The 24,785-nt window shown below is 31.7% G+C and overlaps 1 protein-coding gene across 1 annotated transcript; it reads left to right on the top strand.

Moving 5' to 3' along the window:
- LOC110020643 (TOM1-like protein 2) lies at positions 1 to 24,424 on the top strand. The gene is made up of 9 exons (XM_020718814.1): positions 1 to 101; positions 2,111 to 2,189; positions 3,041 to 3,139; positions 3,219 to 3,332; positions 3,784 to 3,944; positions 5,412 to 5,493; positions 9,275 to 9,360; positions 23,280 to 23,456; positions 24,337 to 24,424. Exons 1-9 carry the CDS (start codon positions 1 to 3, stop codon positions 24,422 to 24,424), a joined length of 987 nt encoding a protein of 328 aa, XP_020574473.1.
- Positions 24,425 to 24,785: the final 361 nt, after the last annotated feature.

Here is a 24,785-nt window from a genome sequence, read left to right as displayed (position 1 = left end):
ATGTCAAATGCATTGGCTGATCGGGCTACAAGCGATATGCTCATTGGGCCCGATTGGGCCCTGAACCTGGAAATCTGCGACATTCTTAATCATGATCCAGGGTATGAATTTTCTTTTTCTTCTCTCTTTTATTTTCCCATTCTATTATTTCGTATTGTTTAAATGTCATGATTCGAGAAAGAAGACATGCATTTTAGATCTATATGTTTTTCAATATAATAATAAAAAAAGGACATACAATTTATTTAATGCAATGGCACATGAATTTCATCGAATTCTATGGAGTTCTTTATCATTTTGTTGCAAATTTTGATGATATGACATATATGAGAGTCAATTTTCATTATTAATCTCTTATTTTTTGTGAATCTGAATTTAATATTGCTGATGCGCCCAGAGTGAGGTCTGAGAAAAAATTTCGCTGTGTGTTGTCTGTGCGCGAGCTACGTATGGATGATGGACACGATACACCGGAGGAAAAAAAAAAAACATTTTGGCTGTGTATCACGTCCGTTGTCCGTACGTAGCCAGCGCACGGAGGACGTATGCAAAATTTTCTCGAGATCTAACCATCAATATCTCTTGGTGATCTTTTCTTTAGTGTTCTCGTGCTTCTGTCAATTAAATCCACAAACAGAATAATGACTGTGTGTTGTCTGTGCGCGAGCTACGTATGGACAATAGATACGATACACTTAAAAAAAAAAAACATCTTGGTTGTGTATCGCGTCTGTCGTTCGTAGGTAGCTCGCGCATGGAGGACGTATGCAGAATTTTCTCGAGATCTAACCATGAATATCTCATGGTGATCTTTTCTTTAGTGTTCTCGTGCTTCTGTCAATTAAATCCACAAACAGAATAATGATATCTAACTTAAAAATTTATAAATTCCATTGTTTGCTTGAAATATTTCTAACAATTATTAAGTCTGAACTCCGGACGTATAGATACGTCTAGAGTCCAATGAAATCATGTTACATCGAGGTGAAAGAAAAAAAAATTGTTTTAGGACAAGAGAATATTCTCTCCGTGTTATTCCGCGTTATTCAGGTGTTATTAATGTGGCATTCATGTATTATTGTGTTCTGGGAATATTTCCAATGTTTTAATAACATAATAACACATCAATATCACCACAATAACTAGGGGTATAAACGAGCCGAACATGAGTGAGCCAAGCACAGCTCGTGTTCGACTCGTTTATATTTCGAGCTCAAAAAGTGTGTTCGTGTTCCGTTTGGCAAAGGGGGCCGAACACGAGCTGTTCACGAACAAAAAGTCCTTCTAACAACCCTAATGATGTAGCCATAAGACAACAAAGGTTTGAGCAAGATTTAAAAATTATTATTTATATTACAACATCATTTGAATCTAATTTAAAAATTTTTATTCTATTTTCTTAATCATAGTCAATTAGATTTTATTCTCTCTCTCTCTCTCTCTCTCTCTATATATATATATATATATATATAAACTTGATGAGTAGTATTTCGAGCCAAAACGAGCCGAACATGAACGAACATATCTTAGTTCGTGTTCGGCTCGTTAACTTATCGAACGAAATTAAAGAGTCGAACACGAGCTTCTTAACGAGCCGAACACGAGCTGTTCGCGAACAACGAGCCGTTTTGACAGCCCTAACAATAACACCTGAATAATGCGGAATAACACAGGAGAAATATTCCAATGTGTTATCGGGTCAGATCACAAGAAAACGAGTATTTTTTTTTTCTATCTGCTCCACGTGGAGGTGATTCATTGGATTCCGGACGTATCTCTACGTTCGGAGTCCGGACTCCAGACATATCGCGTCTGGCATTTTTACGTAATTCACTTACAAACGACACACACAAAATTTTCTCGAGATCTAGCCATCAATATAACATGATGATCTTTTCTTTAGTGTTCTCTTGCTTCTGTCAAATAAATCCACAAACAGAATAATCATACCCAACTTACTCAAAAATTTATGAATTCCATTGTTTGCTTGAAATATTTTTGTGTCCTGCAGACTATTAATACTAGCCATTGAAATTGAATGGCTCTATCTTGAAGGTATAATCTTTCACTAATTTGAGTTTCTTCTTAATGGTCTTTGTATTTAACTCAGGCAAGCCAGAGAGTTTGTGAAAGGTCTTAAAAAGCGTATCAGAAGTAAGAATCCAAAAGTACAGCTACTGGCTCTTACGGTATGTAGAAAGAATATAATGCATTTTTATAGCTTACTTATAGTCGTAAGCTATGCTTTGAAATAGTCGATATTTTATATTGTTGCCTTGTTCTAAGGAATAATATCAAGTGTTTAACGTTAATGAAATGACTAACACTAGAGTTTTTTGCAATGATTGTTTGAAACCGGGTTTGTAAGTATTTGGACATTTACTTGCCACACAATTCTAATGTATTTACATGTCGAACAACCAAAGGTTAATATGTACACTTATAATAGTTTAATTTTATGAACGTATGAATGAAAAGTATATGTAACTTTTAAAAAGATAGTGATTATGGTATTGTTGATGTGATGTTAATGATTTGAGTAGTCTGCATTTAGATATCTATGGCTAGATGTTCGACATATAAATATGTAAGAATTTCGTAGTATGTATGTAAATGCCCCTAAAATATTTTGGTAAAGAGTTTGTAGTAGAGGATATTGGAAACAAGAATATAGTGCTTTGTAACTGAGAGGAGTTTTCTTGAAGTAATGACGATATTGTTGAAATTTGTTTTGGTGAAAGAGATAAGTTGAGCTAATCAGGTAAGCTCACATTAAAAATTAAAAGAAAAATAAGAAGATGCAACATGATATCTGTCATTTGTAATGACTAATTTTTCATGTATGGCAAATGGGCAATGTCTTGAAGGTTGCAAAGTCTTTGTTGTTTCAAGGCAAAAGTGTAGTTTACTACTTGTAAAATTTAATTCCATTTATATTTTTGTTACTTTTACATTTTTCATGTGATTTTAAGAATTGTAAATAGTGCCGGTTAAAAATGAATTATGAATTATTGATGTAATTAAATCTACCCTTTTATAGTTGTTGGAGACGGTAGTAAAAAATTGTGGCGACATGGTTCAGATGCATATCGCAGACAAAGATATCCCACATGAAATGGTGAAGATTGTGAAAAAGAAGGTTGGATCTTGCTCACATGAATAGATTTGTAATTTCTATTTTTACTTAACTTCTCAAAAAGAGTTTTGTGCAAGTGTAGCCTGATTTTCATGTCAAGGAGAAAATATTAGTGCTAATATACGCTTGGCAAAAGGCTTTTGGGGGCTCGCAAGGAAGATATCCACAATTTTTCATGGCGTATCATGATTTATTGGTATGGTTCTATTTACTATTTATGATCAAAATTAATACGCATTTCAGTTGGTGTAAATGTTTCTATCTCATTCTAGATTGATAAAGTCACTTTCTGTAATATTATAAGAAAGATATCAAAATAGTATTCTGACTATTTGCAAGGGGCTATTTTGGCCCCATAGTTTATAAAAGTGCTAATTTAATTCCCATTTTCTATTAATATTGGCTAATATATTTCTCTTTAGAGACAATTTCAAGCCATATTATAAAAATAAGGACTAATTTGACCTTTTATAGACTTGAGGACTAAAATCTGCTAATAGTCTGGGTACTATTTTGGCACTTGCATCTCAAAGTTATATTTATGATCCGATGCATAAATACAAGGAAGTGATTTATTTTAGAATGTTATGTATGAAATATAGCTAAATCACTTTCTAAATTCTTTTTTTTTTCTTTCTTTTTAACAGCGTGCTGGAGTAGTATTTCCTAAACGACCTATGATGTCCACACCCATATTTACTCCTACACAGAACAGACCATCAGTTTTGTATCCCCATCGTATGAGAAACTATGAAAATAAAACAGAAAAACTAGAAATCGGTAGCGATTCTCAAACTCATGTTCTTAGGTAAGCTGCTACTTACAAGTTTGAAATTGTGATTTGCATGGTTCCCATGGTTGATTAGGTTCAAAAGAAATACTATTTTGTTGGTTTTTTTTGCACCCAGTTTATTGTATTAGTGTTTTACTTTTTTTAATCCTAATTGTCTCATTAATGGAATGAAAAAAAAAGGCTCAAGTCACTAAATGTAGTACGATGATCATATTGGCAGTGGTAGTGGCTCAAGGCTGGTTAATGCCTTTAGAAAAAGTTGATGAGAGGTTGATATATTTCAGATTTAAAATCCAAGGTTTTAGTTTGATAGCACCTTAATGCTAGGTTCTAATCTATTATCTTTGTTTTTCTAGCTTTGTTGTGCAGTATTTTTAATGTTTCCTTAGCGATGTGAGTGTTTATGTTGATAATTTATTTTTTAGAACATTGAAACATCTTCATAAATCCATACACGTGTTGGTACTCAACAAAGCTTGGCTAAGCTTCAATTTTTTTCTCTAACCTCTTAAAGTATTGTACATCTTAAAATGATATTTTATTATTTGTAGTTTGCAAATTGCAATAAAAGAGTATATATTCTAAGGAATAGTAATTTAGTTTTATTTCATAAAATTATGTAGCTTCATTAAATATAAAAAGAAATTTATCAAATGTAAATGATGGAATAATTGAACATATTATCAATCAAGCTATTTTTTCAAGTACTATGCATGATTTTTGGGTAACACTGATACATTTCATGGGAACAATATTATTGTAAAACCCCTTAAGTAGAAAGAAGCTAAACTCTTAAACATCGAGACATCTTTTGGTGTAATAGTTGGAATTTCATCAAAAACTATAAAGTTAAGTGTGCTCGTGTGAGCGCACTCTTTGGAAGTTACTCCAATGGGATAAAATTGTGAGGTTATTAAGTCTAAATAGATAATAACTTGATGGGTGAGAGTTCTGGTTGTTACAAACAATATTAAAACACTACACAAGTTTGAATATGAGAATATCTTCTTTGTGAATGATTTTGGATTAATAAAACTGACAAGGACACTAATTGCTTAAATGAGGGAGATGCTGAAACGCCTTAAGTAGAATGAAGCTAAACTTTTAATCATCGAGACGCCTTTTGGTTTAATTGTTAGAATCTTATTAGAAACTCTAAAGTTAAGTGTGTTCATTCGGGAGCACTTTTGAAATGGGTGATCTTCTATAAAATTACACCAATGGGACAAATCTGTGAAACCATTGGCCAAAGTGGATGATGTCTCGATGCGTGAGAGTCGGGCTGAAACATTTATGATGGCATGCAGCTTTTGAGAAGCTTTTGTTTATTATGACATCAAAAATAGATATGAACTTAATTCTAGAATCATTGAATGGATGGTTTTAAAGTGCCTTTGATTTTATGTGATATTAAGCTTTTTTTTTATTTAACAGCTCAATAAATTCATCACCCTCATGCTTCAGTTGTCATGTGATTCTCAGTCTTGCAGATATTCAAAATGCTCATGTTATCATGAATGTACTTGCAGAAATGCTAAATGCTTTGGAACCAAGAAAAAAAGAGGTAATCTTTCAGCTCTATAACTACACTTGTATTTTTATATTGAATTTAGATTAGATTTTCTTTGTCTCGTTTAAACCATGCTAGACCTATTGCTTTTCAAAATGACGCATAAGAGAAAGTAGCACCAAGTTCAACACTATTTGTCTCCTGTGATGTTTCAAAGTGAAATGGGCAAAATTTTGATGTAAGGAATAATAAAAAAAATGATGAAAGTAATATATGTTCAACTTAAACTTGAAGACTACTCCCCAAATTAAAGATTTGTTAGAAAATGAGCCATTGATTAACTTTTTGATATTATGTAAGAAATAATAGAATAGTGCTTTCATGCAATAATTTATTCATACTTTGTACAATAAAAATACTACGGATCAAATCTTTCGTAGATCCAATGACTCACTAGAAGACATGAACCAAAAGCTGGATCTCATAAAAGCAAAGTAGAGATGTTAGAAGCAAGGGAGATTGAGCGATGATGGTCAGAATGCTAAGGGCCTATCAAGAGGTCGACCGATCAAAAGCCAACCAAGCAAGAGGTTGATCAACTCTAAGATCACCTAATCAAGGGTCGAGCTATAGAAGGATAAACAGTCCAATGTCCTCTAATTAGGCATTGATCAACCCAAAAAGCAAATGGTTAGGATTCAATCTATTAAATAAGATCAAGGGGCATAATTGTCTTTTTATAATATTTTCAGACTTATAAATATGTATCACGATCCTGTCTGGGGTTTGGAATTAACTAAGATGAGAACAGACGGTCGGATGGTGAGAATTAATTTTTTTTATATTCGTATATAATTTAACAAATGAAAGAGTTATTAATCAAGATAATTTAAAGCAATATATTTAAAATTACTTTATTACCAGTTGTCTTGGTCTTCTATACACATTTTATCTTCTATCGCTCATATTTAAATCACCTAACTAAATCTAAAATATTAATTTTATAACTATAGTAAACTAAACAATGACAGTGAATACTCATACTTATAAACCATAGTAATACAAAAGAAAATGAAGCAATATGCATGTTAGTCAAGATTTTAATATATTAATAAAAATATTTGATGTTATTCAAATAATCTTATTATATTAATATTAAATCAATATCATTATATATTTGTATAACCGTCACATGAGCACCGTTTAAAAATTATGTTAATTAAAATACATTCATATCTATATTCTTTTACACATACGTGTACGAGTAACTTATTGTTCTCCCACTAGTACCCTCAAAATTTTACTCCATCGCAACGAGTAAAACATATAGAAGTATTCAACATAAACATATAATTCATGTATTTATCGAATTTAATTTAGCATACTATATAAAGCATACACCAAATTCATTAGAGTAAATAGGTACAACCATTCATAATAATATGACCGGTAATGAAAAAAATATTTCAAAATGAATACAACATGTGTAAGTGTCATTAATTGCAAAATAGCTACAATGAAATAAATTATTACTATAGATTAAAAGTATAATTACTCATCTTGATGACCTGATGTCGACTCTTCTACAATGGAAACCTAACATAAACATGATATTCATATAAGAAAATTTTAAAATAAATTATTATTTTAATTAAACATTAACTTTACATTAATTATAAAGTTTTCATATTTACTTAATGTCATTCTACTAATAATAATAATAATAATAATAATTATTATTATTATTATATATTTATTTTATTTTAATTTATATTAAAGCTTACCTTAGTCGAGCTCTACTCCACGCAAGAAAACTTCTTCCCTCTACACGCGGTGCGTTCTCCGCTTCAGAGCTCAGCTTCGACTCTCTCACACAAGTTTTCTTCCTCCTGCTTCTTGTTCCTTTGCATAGTACCGACGCAACTTTCTCCTCCACTCGACAAAGATGCCATCAACCACTGAAACCATCCTCAGCCTTGATCAAGGTACAGAGAAGCCCTAACTTGCGCATGTTTTCTAACACATGCGCTTTTCTCTAATATCCTTCGTTCCTTCTTTTCATCTCCTAAGTAACTGAAATTGGGCGTTATAATTTTTCCCACTTACAAAAATTTCATCCTCGAACTTCATAAACATGCCGCAAGTCATTTCTCATTAAGCAGGTCAACATTAGTCATCTATGAAATAGGGGTCATTTATTAATATAAATGTAATCAATATAAAGGTAAAGACTTAATACAAGGCAACTCAACAATACTTCGAATAACAAAATTGAAATAAGAGGGTATGTTGGGAAAATACCCTTATATATAAGAAAATTTCAAACTATCAGACCTCATCACCATCAGTAGTTGCAAGTTCTTCAGGCTCATTATGAGTAAGGGAATAAACTCGAGGCCGAACAAGCTGTTTCGATTGGCCTTGGGTAGGATCTGAAGACTTTATCGTATTCTTCCCACCTGTAGCCTTCTATGAAGAAGCTTCACCTGATTTTTGATTTTTAGTGCTCTTCTAGACAAGAGATGGACAATATTTTGCTATATGAGCAAGCTGACGACACTAATAACAAGTGTTAGAGTTCATCAAACATTTACCTTTATGTTGTTTTCCATATTAGGCATAAATGATTACTATACCCTGAGGTTTACCTTTGCTAACTCCACTAGAATTGTTCTTGGACTGCTTCCTATTGAATCCCTTTGATTGATCAACATTTTCTTATACAGTCTTCCTCTTGTGCATTTCTTTACGCTTGAGTAAGCTAATGGTCGATCTCAACTCTTCTCGCTCGTTCCACTAATATCAAATGCTCATCGATCCCTAAAGGTACTAATGGTTGTCTAATCGAATCACTTAATCCTGAAAGAAATCTCTAGCCCTTTTCTTTTACATTAGCGATCAATTATGGCGCATATCTTGATAGTGCAGTGAATTTTGCTTCTTATTGCATAATTGTCTTCTCTCCTTGCCTGAACTTGTTTAACTTTTCATGTATCTATTGTCGAGAGGATAGGGATATGAATCACTCTCTATAAAGATCCGCAAACTCCTCCAAACTTATCATTATGTTTGGTATGTTCCCTAACTTGTTTTGACGCTAACCACACAACCACCTTTCAGCTTCTCCGTCTAGTAAAAACGTCGTTAATGGTACTCATCTGTCAGCTGGACAAGTCATTCTATCTAATATCTTCTTTATCTGTATTATTCAGTTCTCTGCTTCAATTGGAACTTCGGTTGTCTTAAATAAAGATAGACATATATCTTAAAATATCTCCAAGTACTTATCCACAACAGATGTATCATTTCTTATAGGCTACGATCTGGACTCCTGAATCACTGGAGTCATCAACACCGTTATTTGGGTGAGGATAGTCGTGTTCATGTTAATGGTAGGTTATATTTCTTTGTTCAGTATCGATTTCCCTTCTTTTATAATTTCGAATGTATCACTATGTCTGAATAGATAATAATTATTAACTTGAGCTAACTTTAATTTAATAATTATTAAAATTTTCTTATATTTATCCTATTTGATCTTTCATCCATATTGCATTAATTAATCCTAAACCTGGCTCTGATATCACTTTTATCACGACCCTGTCTGGGGCTTGGAAATAACCAAGACAAGAATAGGCGAGCATTAAATGTACTAGTGGTTTCAGAGAGAAGCCAATAAAAATTCTCTGTTAACAAAATCTCTTCACTTGTATTTCTCTCCTTATATGTTATATTTCCTGATTGTGATTCACAAACAAATCTTTGAGTTGGATTTTATTGAGCTCGATAAAAGAATATTTGCATTATCATAAGCTAAATTCCTGGTAAATTGCAGGATTTAAAGCAGGAGGTGATGGTTGACCTTGTTGGACAGTGTCGTCTATATAGGCAAAGGGTGGTACATCTTGTTAATTCTACCTCGTAAGATCTTGTAATTTCATACTTATTTTCTTATTTATCTTTATACACTTCTTTTTTCATTTTTACCCCTAATTTTTTGCGGCCACTTTTGTCACATCATTAATTCTCTTTTAGACCTGCATCGGATGGGGCGCATAGGCCCAGCATTTATTCTTTCCTGCCCATGCCCAGCCCGACCCATTCAATGGGTAGCTGGGCCGGTGCGGGGTGGGCCAACCCAGTACAACTTGAATGCTCTAATTTTAGTCCACCGGCATGGTTATGGATAGTTATTTCTGAAGCACTATAGCAGTCTAGCATATTACCTTTTTATATGCACGGAAAAAGAATGATTTTAACTTCTACATGCAACTACTTAGGATTATATCAAATAAAGGTTGAAAAAATGACCAAAAAAACTTAGCTTTTCTTATAATCTTTTTTATTATTTGCATGGCACATTCATAAATAAATAGATTATGAAAAAAATTTAATTATAAGAATGAAACAATCAGATTAGTGGATAAAGATAAAAGGGAAAGTTACATGCATACCATAAAATTATCATGTATTTACATATATAAAACTTGAAGTTTTAAGTTTACATTTATAAGACATTAGTGTTAATGGTATATTTGGCTTTTAAAAGATTGTGATCTTTTTTATGTGAAGTTAATAATTTTAGAGCTTGCCATGTGAATCGGGAGATTTAGATATTAGATATATAAATATGTAATACTTTTATGGTATTTGACTGACTGTTGACCTTTTCTGGTAGAGGTTAATGTATACCATTTATAGAAGTTCAAGCCCCAACCCTTTGGCTGAGTGGGTTTAGGGCTTTGACTAGGTGAATACTTGAATTAACCATTATGGTAAGGCATAACCTTGCCCACTTGGGTAAGCTTGGAAATGTTAGGATCCACTATGGCCATCAAACTTATTTAGGAAGGAGATCTACCCAAATTGACCCCTTAGCCTCACTAGTGACCTTCTTAACTCCTCCAAACTCTAAATTTCAGACCAAAACCCTAATTTGTCCTTTTAAACCTAAAAGGGATAAAACCACCATATGATCAACCCAGGGTCAAATGGTCAACCTTGGTCAACGATGGTCAACCCATAATAATATGGTCAATTTTTCATTCTCTTAAATAAATAAATAAATAAATAAATAAAAGAAGGAATTTAAGACCCATTAAGCTTAGGTTTAGGCTAAAATCCTAATACATTGCTTAAAATCTAAACACTTAGCCCATGGCTCAAGTCCATGGATTAAAGCCCATGGTCCAAGCCCATGACCCAATGGGTTACCCATGACCTACACAAACCCACCAGGGATTTGAATAACCTATGCATTATTTAAATGTTAAAAAAACAAAAGAAAAATTAAAATATTGGAGAAGGGACAAAGGGAGTTATTTCTACCTACTTCCCCCTCATACTTCACATTCTAGTCCAAGTAACTCGAGTCCCTTCATGCTTGGGTCAAGAGGAAGTTCTTCCAAGCTCAACTACCCCACCTCTTCCCCTGTCCAATGCCCAAGAGCCACGGATTCCTCCCTCTTCCTCCATTGGAGCCAAAATGAACAAAAATGCCAAAAGAGGAATCCTCTTCATAACTCCTCCCCTTGATCTATGAAAACACTTCAAAGGAGTTAGGGTGTCTTCCCAAGACTAAGCTTGGCTTCATCAAAGCCTCTCATGGCCTTTAAAAGGGCAAGCCTAAGAGCTCCAATAGGAGGAACATCTTACCTAAGCTTCCAAACCTCTGGCCTCAAGAGAGAAAAACTTCTCCAAGACATAGACAGTAGATTTCCCATCTCTCTAAGGCCTAAAACCCTCTGTGAAACCCTAATTTCCCACTCCAAATCCAAGGCAAATTTTGCGTATGAAATAAACTCCACCAAAGCTTCAAATTAAACCTCCGACAAGCTTCCCTGAACCTTACAAAGAAATTTCCCATCGAAACCAAGCCTTCCCGAGGTCTCCAACCTATTCCAAGCTGAAGCAGAGCCACTATTCCACCAAGGATCTACATAAGCCTGATTTCATTTCAAATCGGACCAAGGAGGAGCTTCGTGAGGTCTTCACGAACGTTTCTGTCAACCCCAATTGAGACCACACCTCTTGGGCCAAGGTACGCATCGGAAACCCTAAAATTTGCTTTGGTTCTAGGCCCTTGTGAAAGAAATTATCACGCCATGCTTATAAAAATGATGGAACAATTACCTAAGCCTAAGTGCAAACCAAGTTGGGCTTAGTCCAATCCTTTAAGTTTAATCTAAATTAAACTTATAAATTAAACTTAATTTAAACTTAACTTATATAACCTTTAGGTTCAAACCCAGATTGAACCTAAATCCAAGTCTAAACTAACTTAGACTTAGTTTCAGCCTTTAGATTCAACTTAAGTTTAACATAAGTACCCTTAAGTTTAACCTAAATTGAACTTAAATTTGAGTTTAAACTTGAACCTAAATCTATAAGATCAATCCATATTGAACCTAAGTTTAGCTTTGGATACTCCCAATCTTCAATAGGTCTAATCTAAATTATACCTAATGAATTAACTATGTCTTAAACACATTAGACTTAGTTAAATCAACAAAGAATTAGGACTTACGTACATTAGAACTCATTATTTAGTTAAGTCTTAACTAAATTTGACTTGATTAAAACTAAGCTTCTAAGTCTAAATTACCTTAGAATTAACTTAATTTCAACTCTAAACCTATTCTATGTTCGACTTAATCGATTTTAGGTTCAGCTAACACTGAGTCTAAAGAAAACATTAAGTCTTATCCACATGAATCTATACTAACTTTACTTTGCAGGTTTATTCAAGGCTTGAATTGGATTGTCACTACATACTTTACAGGGACAAAAACAGAAGATTGGGAACAAAAGATGAACTCCAACTGAACATTGACTTATAGGATAGTTAGAATCTTTAAAACTCTACTACCTTGAAAGTGAAATGTTGGCATTTTCTTAGAACATTTTTTTTAACCTTAATCAGTGGTCTTCTTAAATGGCTTTTACCGTTTAAGATATAATTAACTATAGGGGCTTGCCCTTATAGGAAGAAAAGAACTCCAAAATAAATATATTAATTCAATTTCTCTGGTTGTTAATTTTCATAAGGATTCCTCTGTAATCATATCTTTAAAGTATTTCCAACATAAACTTTAAGAATGCTGGTATTTAACCTCATGGAAGTCTCCATACATATGTGTTCCTGTTATCATTTACCTCGATCCTTTAGTCTTCATGGTGAAGATTAGTCCGGTAAAAGGTTGTATAACCGCTCTCCTGTCGTCGTCAGAATGTCGGCCACCACCACTATTTTGACATTCTGGATGGTAGGCATCGTCAGTTTTTTATCTATTTTCATTTTCGTTGTTGTGGAGTCACCAATTTGTTATCTGTTACACTATCTTTTACAGGACTAATCTTCACCATGAAGATTAAGTGATCGGGGTAAATGATAACTGGAACAAATATGTATGGAGACTTCCATGAGGAGAGATACCCGTATCCTTAAAGTATATGTTGGAAATTCCTTAAAGATATGATTGTGGAGGAATCGTTATGAAAAACGATAACCAGAGAAATCAAATTAACATATTTATTATGTATTTTTTTCTTTCTATAAAGGTAAGCCCCATATATTTAATTATAACTTAAATAGTAAAAACCATTTAAGAAGACCCCCAATTAAGGTTAAAAATTGTTCTAATAAAATGTCAACATTTCACTTTGAAGGTAGTAGAGTTTTAAACACCCTAACTATCCAATAAGTCAATGTTCAATTAGAATTCATCTTTTGTTCTCAATTTTTTGTGCTTGTCTCTGCAAAGTATGTAGCGACAATCCATTTCAAGCCTTGAATAACCCTGCAACGTAAAGCTAGTACAGATTTATATTTTAGTTGTTGAATTTTTAATATTTCAACAACCCGATCAAGATGTCTATGGCTCTGTCATCCCGTGGTCATCAAGGTATTCAAATTTACTTAGTCTAAAAGGTGATTAAACCAAGACCTGAAAAATTTTATCAGCAACCACAGATTATGTCATCTAAGAGAACTTCATAGATATGAACACTAATGTAAGTTTTAATGTCTTATTCTGATTTTAGGGGTTGGAAAATTTTAGGTTGTATACGATTTATTATCCAATTAAATTTTTTCATTTTTGTTACTTATTTTTGTTTGGGATGACTCGATCAGGATCTCATGGTTCCGTCGTCCTAGGTCATTAAGTTTGCAGTTTGATTAGTCACGAATGATTAGAATATATTCTGTTAGCAAACCTCGATTACCTCCTCCAAAATATCCTCCCAAACCTAGTTGCATTTTTGGGTTCAAGTTTAAAATTTAATGTCTTTTAGCGTAGATCTTGATTTCTTAGCCTAAAGTATCTCTGATTGAGGTAAAATGTGCTTCATTTCTTGTATTGAGAAATAAAACCCTGTTTAGCCTTTGATTACTTGGCTTAAGATTTTATCTTTAGAATTATTCAAGTTGATTTGAATTAATCTAAAGAAAGATTTTCATGTCATTCAATTTTAAGGTTATTTAGGCTAATTATCCTTCGGATAACTCTCAAGTTCTGTTGAACTTACTTAAGTATATTAGGATTGACCCAAACTAATTTAGGTTAGTTTGGATAAATTCAAGTTCAAACAACTTTTAAAATTAAGTGAAAGTTTAGGTTAATTTAAACATAAATTTTCTTTAAATGTGAATAAGATTTAAATCAATTCTAGACTCAAATTAATTTTGAACTTAGAATGTTCATTATATATAACCATGGTTCATCCAAATGATCCAATTTAACTAAGGATTAGTTTGGTTAACTTTTTAGTTAAATCGAAAAGAATTTAAAGTGAGCTAGATTCCTTTAGTTAAAGTTAAGTTAGATCTAGGTCAAAGCTTGAGTTGGATTGGAATAAATGAAGTTGATGTTGGAATTGAGTTGGGTCTAAGTTAGTTTAAACCTACTCTAAATTTAACTTGGACTAGAGTTCATGTGGATAAAACTTTAGACTCAGTGTTCGCTGAACCTAAAATTGATTAAGCCTAATGTAGAATAGGTTTAGAGTTGAAATTAACCAAATTTTAAGGTAATTTAGACTTAGAATCATAGTTTTAATCAACTTTAATTTAGTTAAGACTTAACTGAATAATTAGGTCTATTGTACATAAGACCTAATTCTCTGTTGATTTAACTAAGTCTAATATGATTAAGACATAGTTAATTCATTAGATTTAATTTAGATTAAACCTATTGAAGATTGAGAGTGTTTGAAGCTAAACTTAGGTTCAATATGGATTGATCTAATAGAATTTGGTTTAGGTTTAAACTCAAATTTAAGTTCAATTTAGGTTGAACTTAAGGGTTACAGTTAGTTGGGGCTTAGATTTATACTTATGCTCAATTTAAGTTGAACCTAAAGGCTGAAACTAATTTTAAGTTAGTTTAGACTTAGACTTAAGTTCAATTTGGGTTTGAACTTAAAAGTTATATGAGTTAAGTTTAATTTAGATTAAACATAAAGGATTGGACTAAGCCCAACATGTTTTGGACTTAGGCTTAGGTTCAATTTGGGTTTGAACCTAAGGTTAGATGAGTTAATTCTACTTTAGGTTAGACTTAAGGAATTTAACTAAGCCCAATTTGGTTTGGACTTAGGCTTAGGTTCCATTTGGGTTTGAACTTAAGTGTTAGATGAGTTAAGGTTAGGTTATATTTAGTTGAACATAAGGTTTAAGGTTAAGTCTAATATAGACTAGACCTAACATTAGGTTTAATTTTAGTTAAACCTAAGGTTTAGAGTTAATTATAATGTAGCTCAGACTTAACATTTGGCTTAATTTAAGTTAAACCTAAGGTCTAGGGTTAACTCTAATGTAGGTTTCACTTAACATTAGGTTTCATTTATGTTAAACCTATGGTTTAGGGCTAAGTCCATTATAGGTTAGACTTAACATTTTGTTCAATTTAGGTTTAACCTAAGGTTTAGGGTTAAGTCTAATGTAGGCTAGAATTAACATGAGGTTTAAGTTAGGTTAAATATAAGGTTTAGGGTTAAGTCTAATGTAGGTTAGACTTAACATTAAGTTTAATTTAGGTTAAACCTAAGGTTTAGGATTAAGGCTAATGTAGGTTAGACTTAACATTAGGTTCAGGATTAGAGTTAAGCCTTATTGGGAAAGGCTTAAGATTGATTAAACCTAGTTTGGTTAAGGTTTAATGAATAATTAAGCCCAAAGTAGGTTATGCTTAATTAGGATTTAAAGTTGATTAAGCCTAATTTAGATAAGGCTTAGGATTGATTAAACCCAATTTTGTTATGGTTTAATGGATAACTAAGCCTAATTTAGGTTAGAATTAATTAGGATTTAGAGTTGATTTATACCTAATTTAGGTAAGACTTAGGATTGATTAAACCCAATTTTGTTAATGTTTAATGGATAATTAAGTCTAATTTAGGTTAGATTTAATTAGTATTTAAAGTAGATTTAAGCCCAACTTACGTAAGGCTTCGAATTGATTAAATCCAATTTTGTTTAGGTTTAATGGAAAATTAAGCCTAATTTAGGTTAGACTTAATTAGGATTTACAATTGATTTAAGCCTAATTTAAGTAACTCATAGAATTGATTAAACTCAATTTTGATAAGGTTTAACGGATAATTATTTTTAATTTAGGCAATACTTAATTAATATTTAGACTTGATTTATGCCTAATTTAGGTATGGCTTAGGATTGATTAAACCCAATTTTGTTAAGGTTTAATGTATAATTAAGTCTAATTTAGGATAGACTTAATTAGGATTTGAAGTTGATTTATGCCTAATTTAAGTAAGGCTTAGGATTGATTAAACCCAATTTTATTAAGGTTTAATGGATAATTAATTCTAATCTAGGTTAGACTTAATTAGGATTTAGAGTAGGCTTAAGATTGGTTAAACCAAATTTTGTTAAGATTTAATGAATAATTAAGTGTAATTTAGATTACACTTAATTAGAATTTAGAGTTGATTTAAGCCTAATTTTTGTAAGGCTTAGGATTGATTAAACCCACTTTTGTTAAGGTTTAATGGATAATTAATCAAATTTAGGTTAGACTTATTTAGGATTTAAAGTTGATTTAAGCCTAATTTAGGTAAGGCATAAGATTAATTAAACCCAATTTTGTTAATGTTTAAAGGATAATTATGCCTAATTTAAGTTAGACTTAATTAGGCTTTAAGCTTAAAGTGACAATTTAAGACAAAAATTTCTAACCTTTGAAAAAGTCTAAAGTGACAATTTAGGTGTTTAGGGGTAAAAATGTAAATAAAAATATTTAAATTGGCCTAAAAGTTTCTAAACTTGGCTTGTCATTGTTAATTCTTTATTTTAAAGGTTTAGAAGTGGTTATTAGGATTAACCTAATCATTATCCCTAGGTCTAACCCATCTTAGACCTAAAATCAATTCTAAGCCAAACCTAAATTAGGCTTAAATCAACTTTAAATCCTAAATAAGTCTAATCTAAATTAAACTTAATTATTAATTAAACCTTAAAAATTGGGTTTAGTTAATCCTAAGCCTTTCCGAAATTATGCTTAAATCAACTCTAAATCCTAACTAAGTCTAACCTAAATTAGACTTAATTATCCAATAAGCCTTAACAAAATTGGGTTTAATCAATCCTAAGTGTTACCTAAATTAGGCTTAAATCAACTTTAAATCCTAATTAAGTCTAACCTAAATTAGACTTTATTATCAATTAAACCTAAGCAAAATTGGGTTTAATAAATCCTAAGCGTTACCTAAATCAGGCTTAATTCAACTTTAAATCCTAATTAAGTCTAACCTAAATTAGGCTTAATTTTCCATTAAACCTAAACAAAATTGGATTTAATTTTAGTCAATCCTAAGCCTTACCCAATTTAGGCTTAAATCAACATTCAATCCTAATTAAGTCTAAACTAAATTAGGCTTAATTATCGATTAAACCTTAAAAAAATTGGGTTTAATCAATCCTAAGCCTTACTTATATTAGGCTTAAATCAACTTTAAATTCTAATTAAGTCTAACCTAAATTAGCCTTAATTATCCATTAAACCTTAACAAAATTGGGTTTAATACATCATAAGCCTTACCCAAATTAGGCTTAAATCAACTTTAAATCCTAATTAAGTATAATTTAAATTAGGCTTAATTATCCATTAAACCTTAACAAATTTGGTTTTAATGAATCCTAAGCCTTACCTAAATTAGGCTTAAATCAACTTTAAATTCTAATTAAGTATAACCAAAATTAGGCATAATTATCCAATAAACCATAACAAAAATGAGTTTAATCAATCCCAAACATTCTCTAAATTAGGCTTAATCAACTTTAAATCTTAATTAAGTCTAACCTAATTTAGGCTTAATTAATCATTAAAGCTTAACCAAATTATGTTCAATCAATTTGAAGCCTTTCCCTAAAAAGGCTTAATTCTAATTTTAAACCTATTGTTGAGTCTAACCTACATTAGCCTTAACCTTAAACTTTAGGTTTAACCTAAATTAAACCAAATGTTAAGTTTAACCTACATTTAACTTAACCTTAAACCTTAGATTTAACCTAAACTAAGTTGAATGTTAAGTCTAACCTATATTAGCCTTAACCCTAAACCTTAGGTTTAACCTAAATTAAACCTAATGTTAAGTCCAACCTACATTAGACTTAACTCAAAACCTTAGGTTTAAATTAAATTAAACCAAATGTTAAGTCTAACCTACAATAGACTTAACCCTAAACCTTAGGTATAACTTAAATTAAACCTAATATTAGCTCTAATCTAAATTAGACTTAACCCTAAACCTTAGTTTCAACTAAATTGAACCTAGCCTTAACTCATCTAACCCTTAGGTTCAAACCCAAATGGAACCTAAGCCTAAGTCTAAACCAAATTGGGTTTAGTCAAATTTCTTAAGTCTAACCTAAATTAGGCTTTACTCATCTAACCTTAGGTTCAAACCCAAATTGAACCTAAGTCTAAATCTAAAACAAGTTGGGCTTAGTCCAATCCTTTAAGTTTAATCTAAATTAAACTTAACTCATATAACCTTTAGGTTCAAACCCAAATTGAACTTAAATCTAAGTCCAAACTAACTTAAACTTAGTTTCAGCCTTTAGGTTCAACATAAATTGAACATAAGTATAAGTCTAAGCCCAAACTAACTGTAACCCTTAAGTTCAACCTAAATTGAACTTAAATTTGAGTTTAAACCTAAACCTAAATTTATAGGATCAATCCTTATTGAACCTAAGTTTAGCTTCAAATACTCTCAATCTTCAATAGGTTTAATCTAAATTAAACCTGATGAACTAGTTAAATCCAGAGAGAATTAGTTCTTATGTACATTAGACCTAATTATATAGTTAAGTCTTAACTAAATTAGACTTGGTTAAAACTAAGCTTCTATGTCTAAATTACCTTAAACTTAGCCTAAACCTATTCAACGTTATACTTAATCAATTTTAGGTTCAGCTAACACTGGGTTGGAAGTCTTATCCACATGAACTCTAGTCCAAGTTAAATTTAGAGTTATGTTTAAACTAACTTAGACCCAACTCAAATCCAACATCATCTTCATTTAGTCCAGCCCAACTCAAGATCCGATCTAGATCTAACTTAACTTGGACTAAAGAAATCTAGCTCAGTTTAAATTCCTTTCAATTGAACTACAAAGTTAATCAAACTCAACTTAAGTTCAATTGGATCATTTGGACGAACTTTGGGTATCCATAATGAATATTCTAATTTCAAAATGAGCTTTGAGTCTATAATTGATTTAAATTTTATTCAGATTTAAAGAAAATTTAAGTTTAAATTAACTTAAACTTTTACCTAAGTTCAAAAGTTGTTTGAACTTGAATTTCTCCAAACTAACCTAAATTAGTTCGGGTCAATCCTAATATACTCAAGTAAGTTCAGCAGAACTTGAGAGTGATCTGAAGGATAATTAGCCTAAACAAGGTTGAAATTGGGTCACACGAAAATCTTTCCTTAGATTAATTCAACTCAACTTGATATATTCTAAAGATAAAATCTTAAGCTAAGTAATTGAAGGCTAAAAGGGTTTTATTTCTCAATACGAGAAATGAAACACATTTTACCTCAATCAAGGATACTTTAGGAATCAAAATATACTCTAAAAGACATTAAAATTTAAACTTGAACCAAAAATGCAACTAAGTTTAAGAGGATATTTTGGAGGAGGTAACCCATGGTTGCTAACAAAATATCTTTCAGTCATTCGCGACTAATCAAATCGCAAACTTAATGACCCAGGATGACAGGACGATGGGATCCTTTTCAGGTCATCACAAACAAAAGTAAATAACAAAAATGAAAATTTTAAATTGGCTAATAAATCGTAAACAACCTATAATTTTCCAACCCCTAAAATCTGAATAAGACAATAAAACTTAGATTAAACCCTAATGAACAAAGATCATTGAATGCAACTTAAACCTCAGTGTTTAGATCTACAAAGATCTCTTGGAAGACACAATCTGTGGTATCTGACAAGATTCTTCGGGTCCTGCTTTAATCACCTTTCGGACTAAGTAGATATGAAAACCTTGATGACCCCGGGACGACAGAGGCATAAACATATTGACCAAGTTGTCCAATCAATGAAACAAATTATAAATCTACTTTAACTTTACTTTGTAGGATTATTCAAGACTTGAAATGGATTGTCGCTACATTATTTGCAGAGATAAGCACAAAATATCGGGAACAAAAGATGAACTGTAACTAAACATTGAATTACAGGTTAGTTAGGATCTTTAGGACTCTACTACCTTCAAAATGAAATGTTAACATTTTTTTGAGAACATTTTTTTAACCTTAATCGAGTGTCTTCTTAAATGGTTTTACAATTTGAGATATAATTAACTATAGGGGTTTGCCGTTATAGGAAGAAAATAACTTCATATCAAATATGGTAATTCGATTTCTCTGGTTTTCGATTTTAATAAGGATTCATCTGCAATCATATCTTTAAGGTATTTCCAACATATACTTTAAGGATGAGCGTATCTATTGTCATGAAAGTTTTCATACATATTTTTTTTTGTTATCATTTTCTCTGATCCTTTAATCTTCATGATGAAGATTAGTCCGGTAAAAGGTAGTATAACAGATAACAAACTGACAACTCCACAACAATGACAATGATAATAGAGCGAACACTGATGACACCGACCATCCAAAACATCAAAACAACAACAATGAATGACATTTTGGCGGTGACACTTACTAAAGATAATCTTCTGAACCGATCAAGCATGATTTGTTTGGTACTTCAATATTTGATTTTCAATCCTTAGTTTGATTTTAATTTTCATTTAACTGAACAAGTCGAAAAACCCAAGTTTTTTAAAAAAATTTTATTATATTTTAATTTCATGCGGAATAAACTAAAAAAATCAAAAAATTATGATATGTAATATTTGATTGAAATAAATAGAGGATTCATGAAATTAAATCGATATTATTTGAAGAAAATATATGATTTGTAATGCTTGTTCTCAGTCCATTTTTAATAAAAAATTAAATTGTAGTTTTTTCATAATCAAAACATTAAAATTGAATTAAATTTTTATTTCGTTTTATGTAAATTTAGATTGGTTCAGTTTTCTGGATTATGCATATCATATAATTCTCATATATTTGTAAATCCAACACCTGAAATTTTATATTTACATCCATATCACTCCAATCTTGGACATTACATAAAAAATATTATTATTTCTAACACTTTTTAGAATGATATTATTGAATTCGAGGTTGCCTGTGAATCAAACCTAAGGAATATAACTTAAATATGGAGAGAGAGATAAAGAGAGAGGGATAAACAGTAATAAATAGTGATGAATAGTGTCATCTTTATAAAATGTTTCCCCAATTTAAAGAGGAGATGATATAATAATGATAATACATTTGTGTCTCCATTTGAAAGATGTTTGTGCTAGGGTATATCTAGTATTTTAGATTTATGGGCTTATTGTCTGACTGTTTACAAGCTCGACTGGGTAAGCTTAATCAACTTCAAGTCGATGTATTTAGCTCACTTGGCTACGCTTGGTTGGTATGATTCAGTCAGCTGATCTAACTTTGTTAGCTATCTTCAATCCCTAGTGAAGAGTCTTTGGAGTCTCCACGGGATGGTCAGAGATACTTTACGACACTGTATTGTTCTTTGGATCTCCATACTGAGGGTAGGCTACTAGACCGGGTTTGCTTTCTTGTAATGGTTAGATCAAATGCTCTTTTGTCTCGTTTTTGGTCGAGATGGCTTGTGCTTCAATAATTTCGTCATATTCTTATCTGCCTCGAGCATAGTTGGCTTGGCTCATATGGCTTTGCATGTCGATCAGGTGGGCTTCACGATACCTTGGTACTAGATCAGAGCATATACCTCTTTTATGTACATATTTTAGTTCCTCAATTTTCTTCTTAAAAATGGCTTTGTGATAATAAGAAGATAATTTCATACAAAAGTAGATCACATTCAATTTTAATTACTAATTTAATGATTGAACTTCTTTGATTTTGAAACCTTTGACTTTTATAAATAGTGTTTGATGGGACTCCTTCCTATTCTTAATTTGCTTCGTGCCTTTCCTTATTTGTGTTATTCAGTTTCAAAGTGTTAAGCATTGCGATGGATAACCTGTCAAAATCTTATAATGATGTTCGCACCAAGGATGTGATTTAATCTGCTTTTGGAAATCGAAAGGATAGGATCACCCAAATGGTGAGAAAAGGAAGAATACCTTCATGAAGAAGAGGAAGGTTGCACTCCCACGGTTAAATCATGAGGGGTCATCTAAATTGATCCTCAGCACTATATGAAAGAACATTCAATCGATTAACCTGATGCTTGAACTGACCACTTATTCTATCGTTATAGAACAAGACCCTCTAGCCAACCAGGTCTCTCAATTTCTCATGGCGTTTCCTCACCACTTTCACCAGCGCTCCTTAGTGAGGGTGTCATGTCAATTACATACCTGAGTGCAATCAACTCTGGGTATGAGGGGTGACACGCCTAAAAATTACCTACTTTTTCATATATATTTTTAATGATGTTACACTTTAAAGGAAGATATTTTGCATATTTTTAGTTTTAGGTACAAGAAATGAACCTTTGGAGAAAATGTAGCAAAAATGATGTAATTTAGAACAAAAACGAGCAAGAAAGAAAATTATGACTTGACACATACGATGAAACTACATCCCAGCCACATAACTATATTATTTTCCTTTAGATGTTACTAACATACTGCTCAAACAATATAAACTATGCAATTATCAGGCAAAATAATTTTTTATAACCTTTAAAAAAAATACCACTAGCATTACCATTTACCAATGTTCTTATATTTAATAGATGCATAATTGGTTTTACATAGGGGAAATTGCATATTAATTAGCTATAAGTAGAGGAAATAGCATATTGCTAAATTTGTTTATTTATTCTACAATTATACACAAATTTTGAAAAACAACACTGTGGCAAATTGTAGATCTGAAATACAAAATAAAATTTATTTTTTTAAATATCAAATATTATTGGAGAAAAAAAAAACTAGCACTTCTTTCTTAAAACTCTACTCAATTTTGGTTTAAACTTTAGAAAGCTTTATTTTAATATTATTAATTAATTCATTAATGTTGAAATAATGCTTGGAAAAAAAAAAGAATTAAGCTTTTCTAAAATATCTAAAATTGTGTAACAAAACTGTGCATTAATCTCACATTAATGGAAAATAATAGATTATTACATTTTTATTTTATTTTTTTTGCATTTTTACCTGAATTTTTATGACCGAATGGTGTTTTTTGCTTAATCTATCATTCTCCTATTATTTGTAGGGACGAGGAGTTACTTTGCAAAGGGCTTGCTTTAAATGATGACCTTCAAAATGTTCTATCCAAATATGATGCTATTTTTATAGAAGTTTTAAATAAACCAGAGAAGCAGAAATCTCTCCAAGCTTTGGTGGATATTGATGATGAAAGTCAGGAAGATGATAGTGAATCAGATCAAAGGTAAGCCACTCCCATAACCATGTTAAATCACATTTTCTCTTTAAAAAGGGTGGCATTTACATAGATAATCAGCCAATTCTCATATATGTATATATCTAACGTCTAAACATTACTTTTTAGCATTCATACCACCCAACCCATAACCATGTTAAATCACATTTTCTCATTAAAAAGGGTGGCATTTACATAGATATCAACCAATTCTCATATATGTATATATCTAATGTCTAAACATTACTTTTTAGCATTCATACCACCCAATCATTTCATATCACATCAAAAGCACCATCATTTTAACTTCTAAAAAGTAAAATATACACATTTTCATGATAGGTAAGGTTGAGTGCGCGTTAAAATTGAAGTATATGTGTTAGACATGTAAATACATAGGAATTGAGTGGCACATATGTAAATCTTTCAAAAAAAAATAAGAGTTGAATCCTCAAGTCTTGTATTTTCGTGAGTGCATAAAACCCAAGAGGATCTTGTTTCGTGCAGCATATATATCTATTGATGTGAGTCCTAAGCCGGAAAAGTCATGCCCTTTGGAGGTTCTGTAAATTAAAAGAATTTAGAGCGAGAAAGAAATAGAAATTTTTTTTAGGAAGCAAAAAGTCTGAGAGTTCCCCTCTACCTCTTTTTCTCCCATTTTGTACACTAAGGAGAAAAAAATGAAATAATAAATGAGATGCATTTTGTACTGTACGGTAGCTCCCCCGCAGTGTCTTAATGAAAAGATTGTGATTTGGGTGTCAAGCGATATCGATACGACACCCATCCTTGGTGTTTGGTTGAGAAGATGGAGTCCCAAATGTTGAGCAGCACTTTTATTAATAAATTGATAGATGCTCTTACTAGTCGTGATTGTTTTTTTCGATAGCAGCCCTCGCACAAATGGGCTAGGCCGTTCTTTTGAGAAGATTGGATACAACCACTTTGGCAGCAGGATTTGCCACTTCAGTAGGTGAGATCAATTCAAACACTTCAAAAGGTGGGCTTGATTCAAGCACTTTTGCGGGTGGGCTGGGTTCAACCACTTTGGCAGGTGAGCTAGATTTGATCACTTTGGCAGATGAGTTTGATTCAATCACTTGTGTATAAAAGAAGGGAAAAGGAGGTGGATAAGAACTCACTAACTTTTTGCTTCCTAAAGGAAATCCTTATCTCTCTTTCTAATATCTTATAACTCAGAGAACCATCAAAGGGAAGGACCTTTTAGGCTCACCAGAGATAAGAATTCAATATATTTTCTAAGGTTTCCTCCCAGGACTAGCATTCATCTCTCTCTCTCTCTCCCTCTCTCTCGTTTTCTATCTATGACACAAGGTC

Source organism: Phalaenopsis equestris, unplaced genomic scaffold (genome assembly GCF_001263595.1).
Source record: "Phalaenopsis equestris unplaced genomic scaffold, ASM126359v1 Scaffold000106, whole genome shotgun sequence".
Lineage (NCBI taxonomy): Eukaryota > Viridiplantae > Streptophyta > Magnoliopsida > Asparagales > Orchidaceae > Phalaenopsis > Phalaenopsis equestris.
Note: the sequence above shows the minus strand (reverse complement) of the source record. Positions and strands in the feature narration are given on the sequence as shown.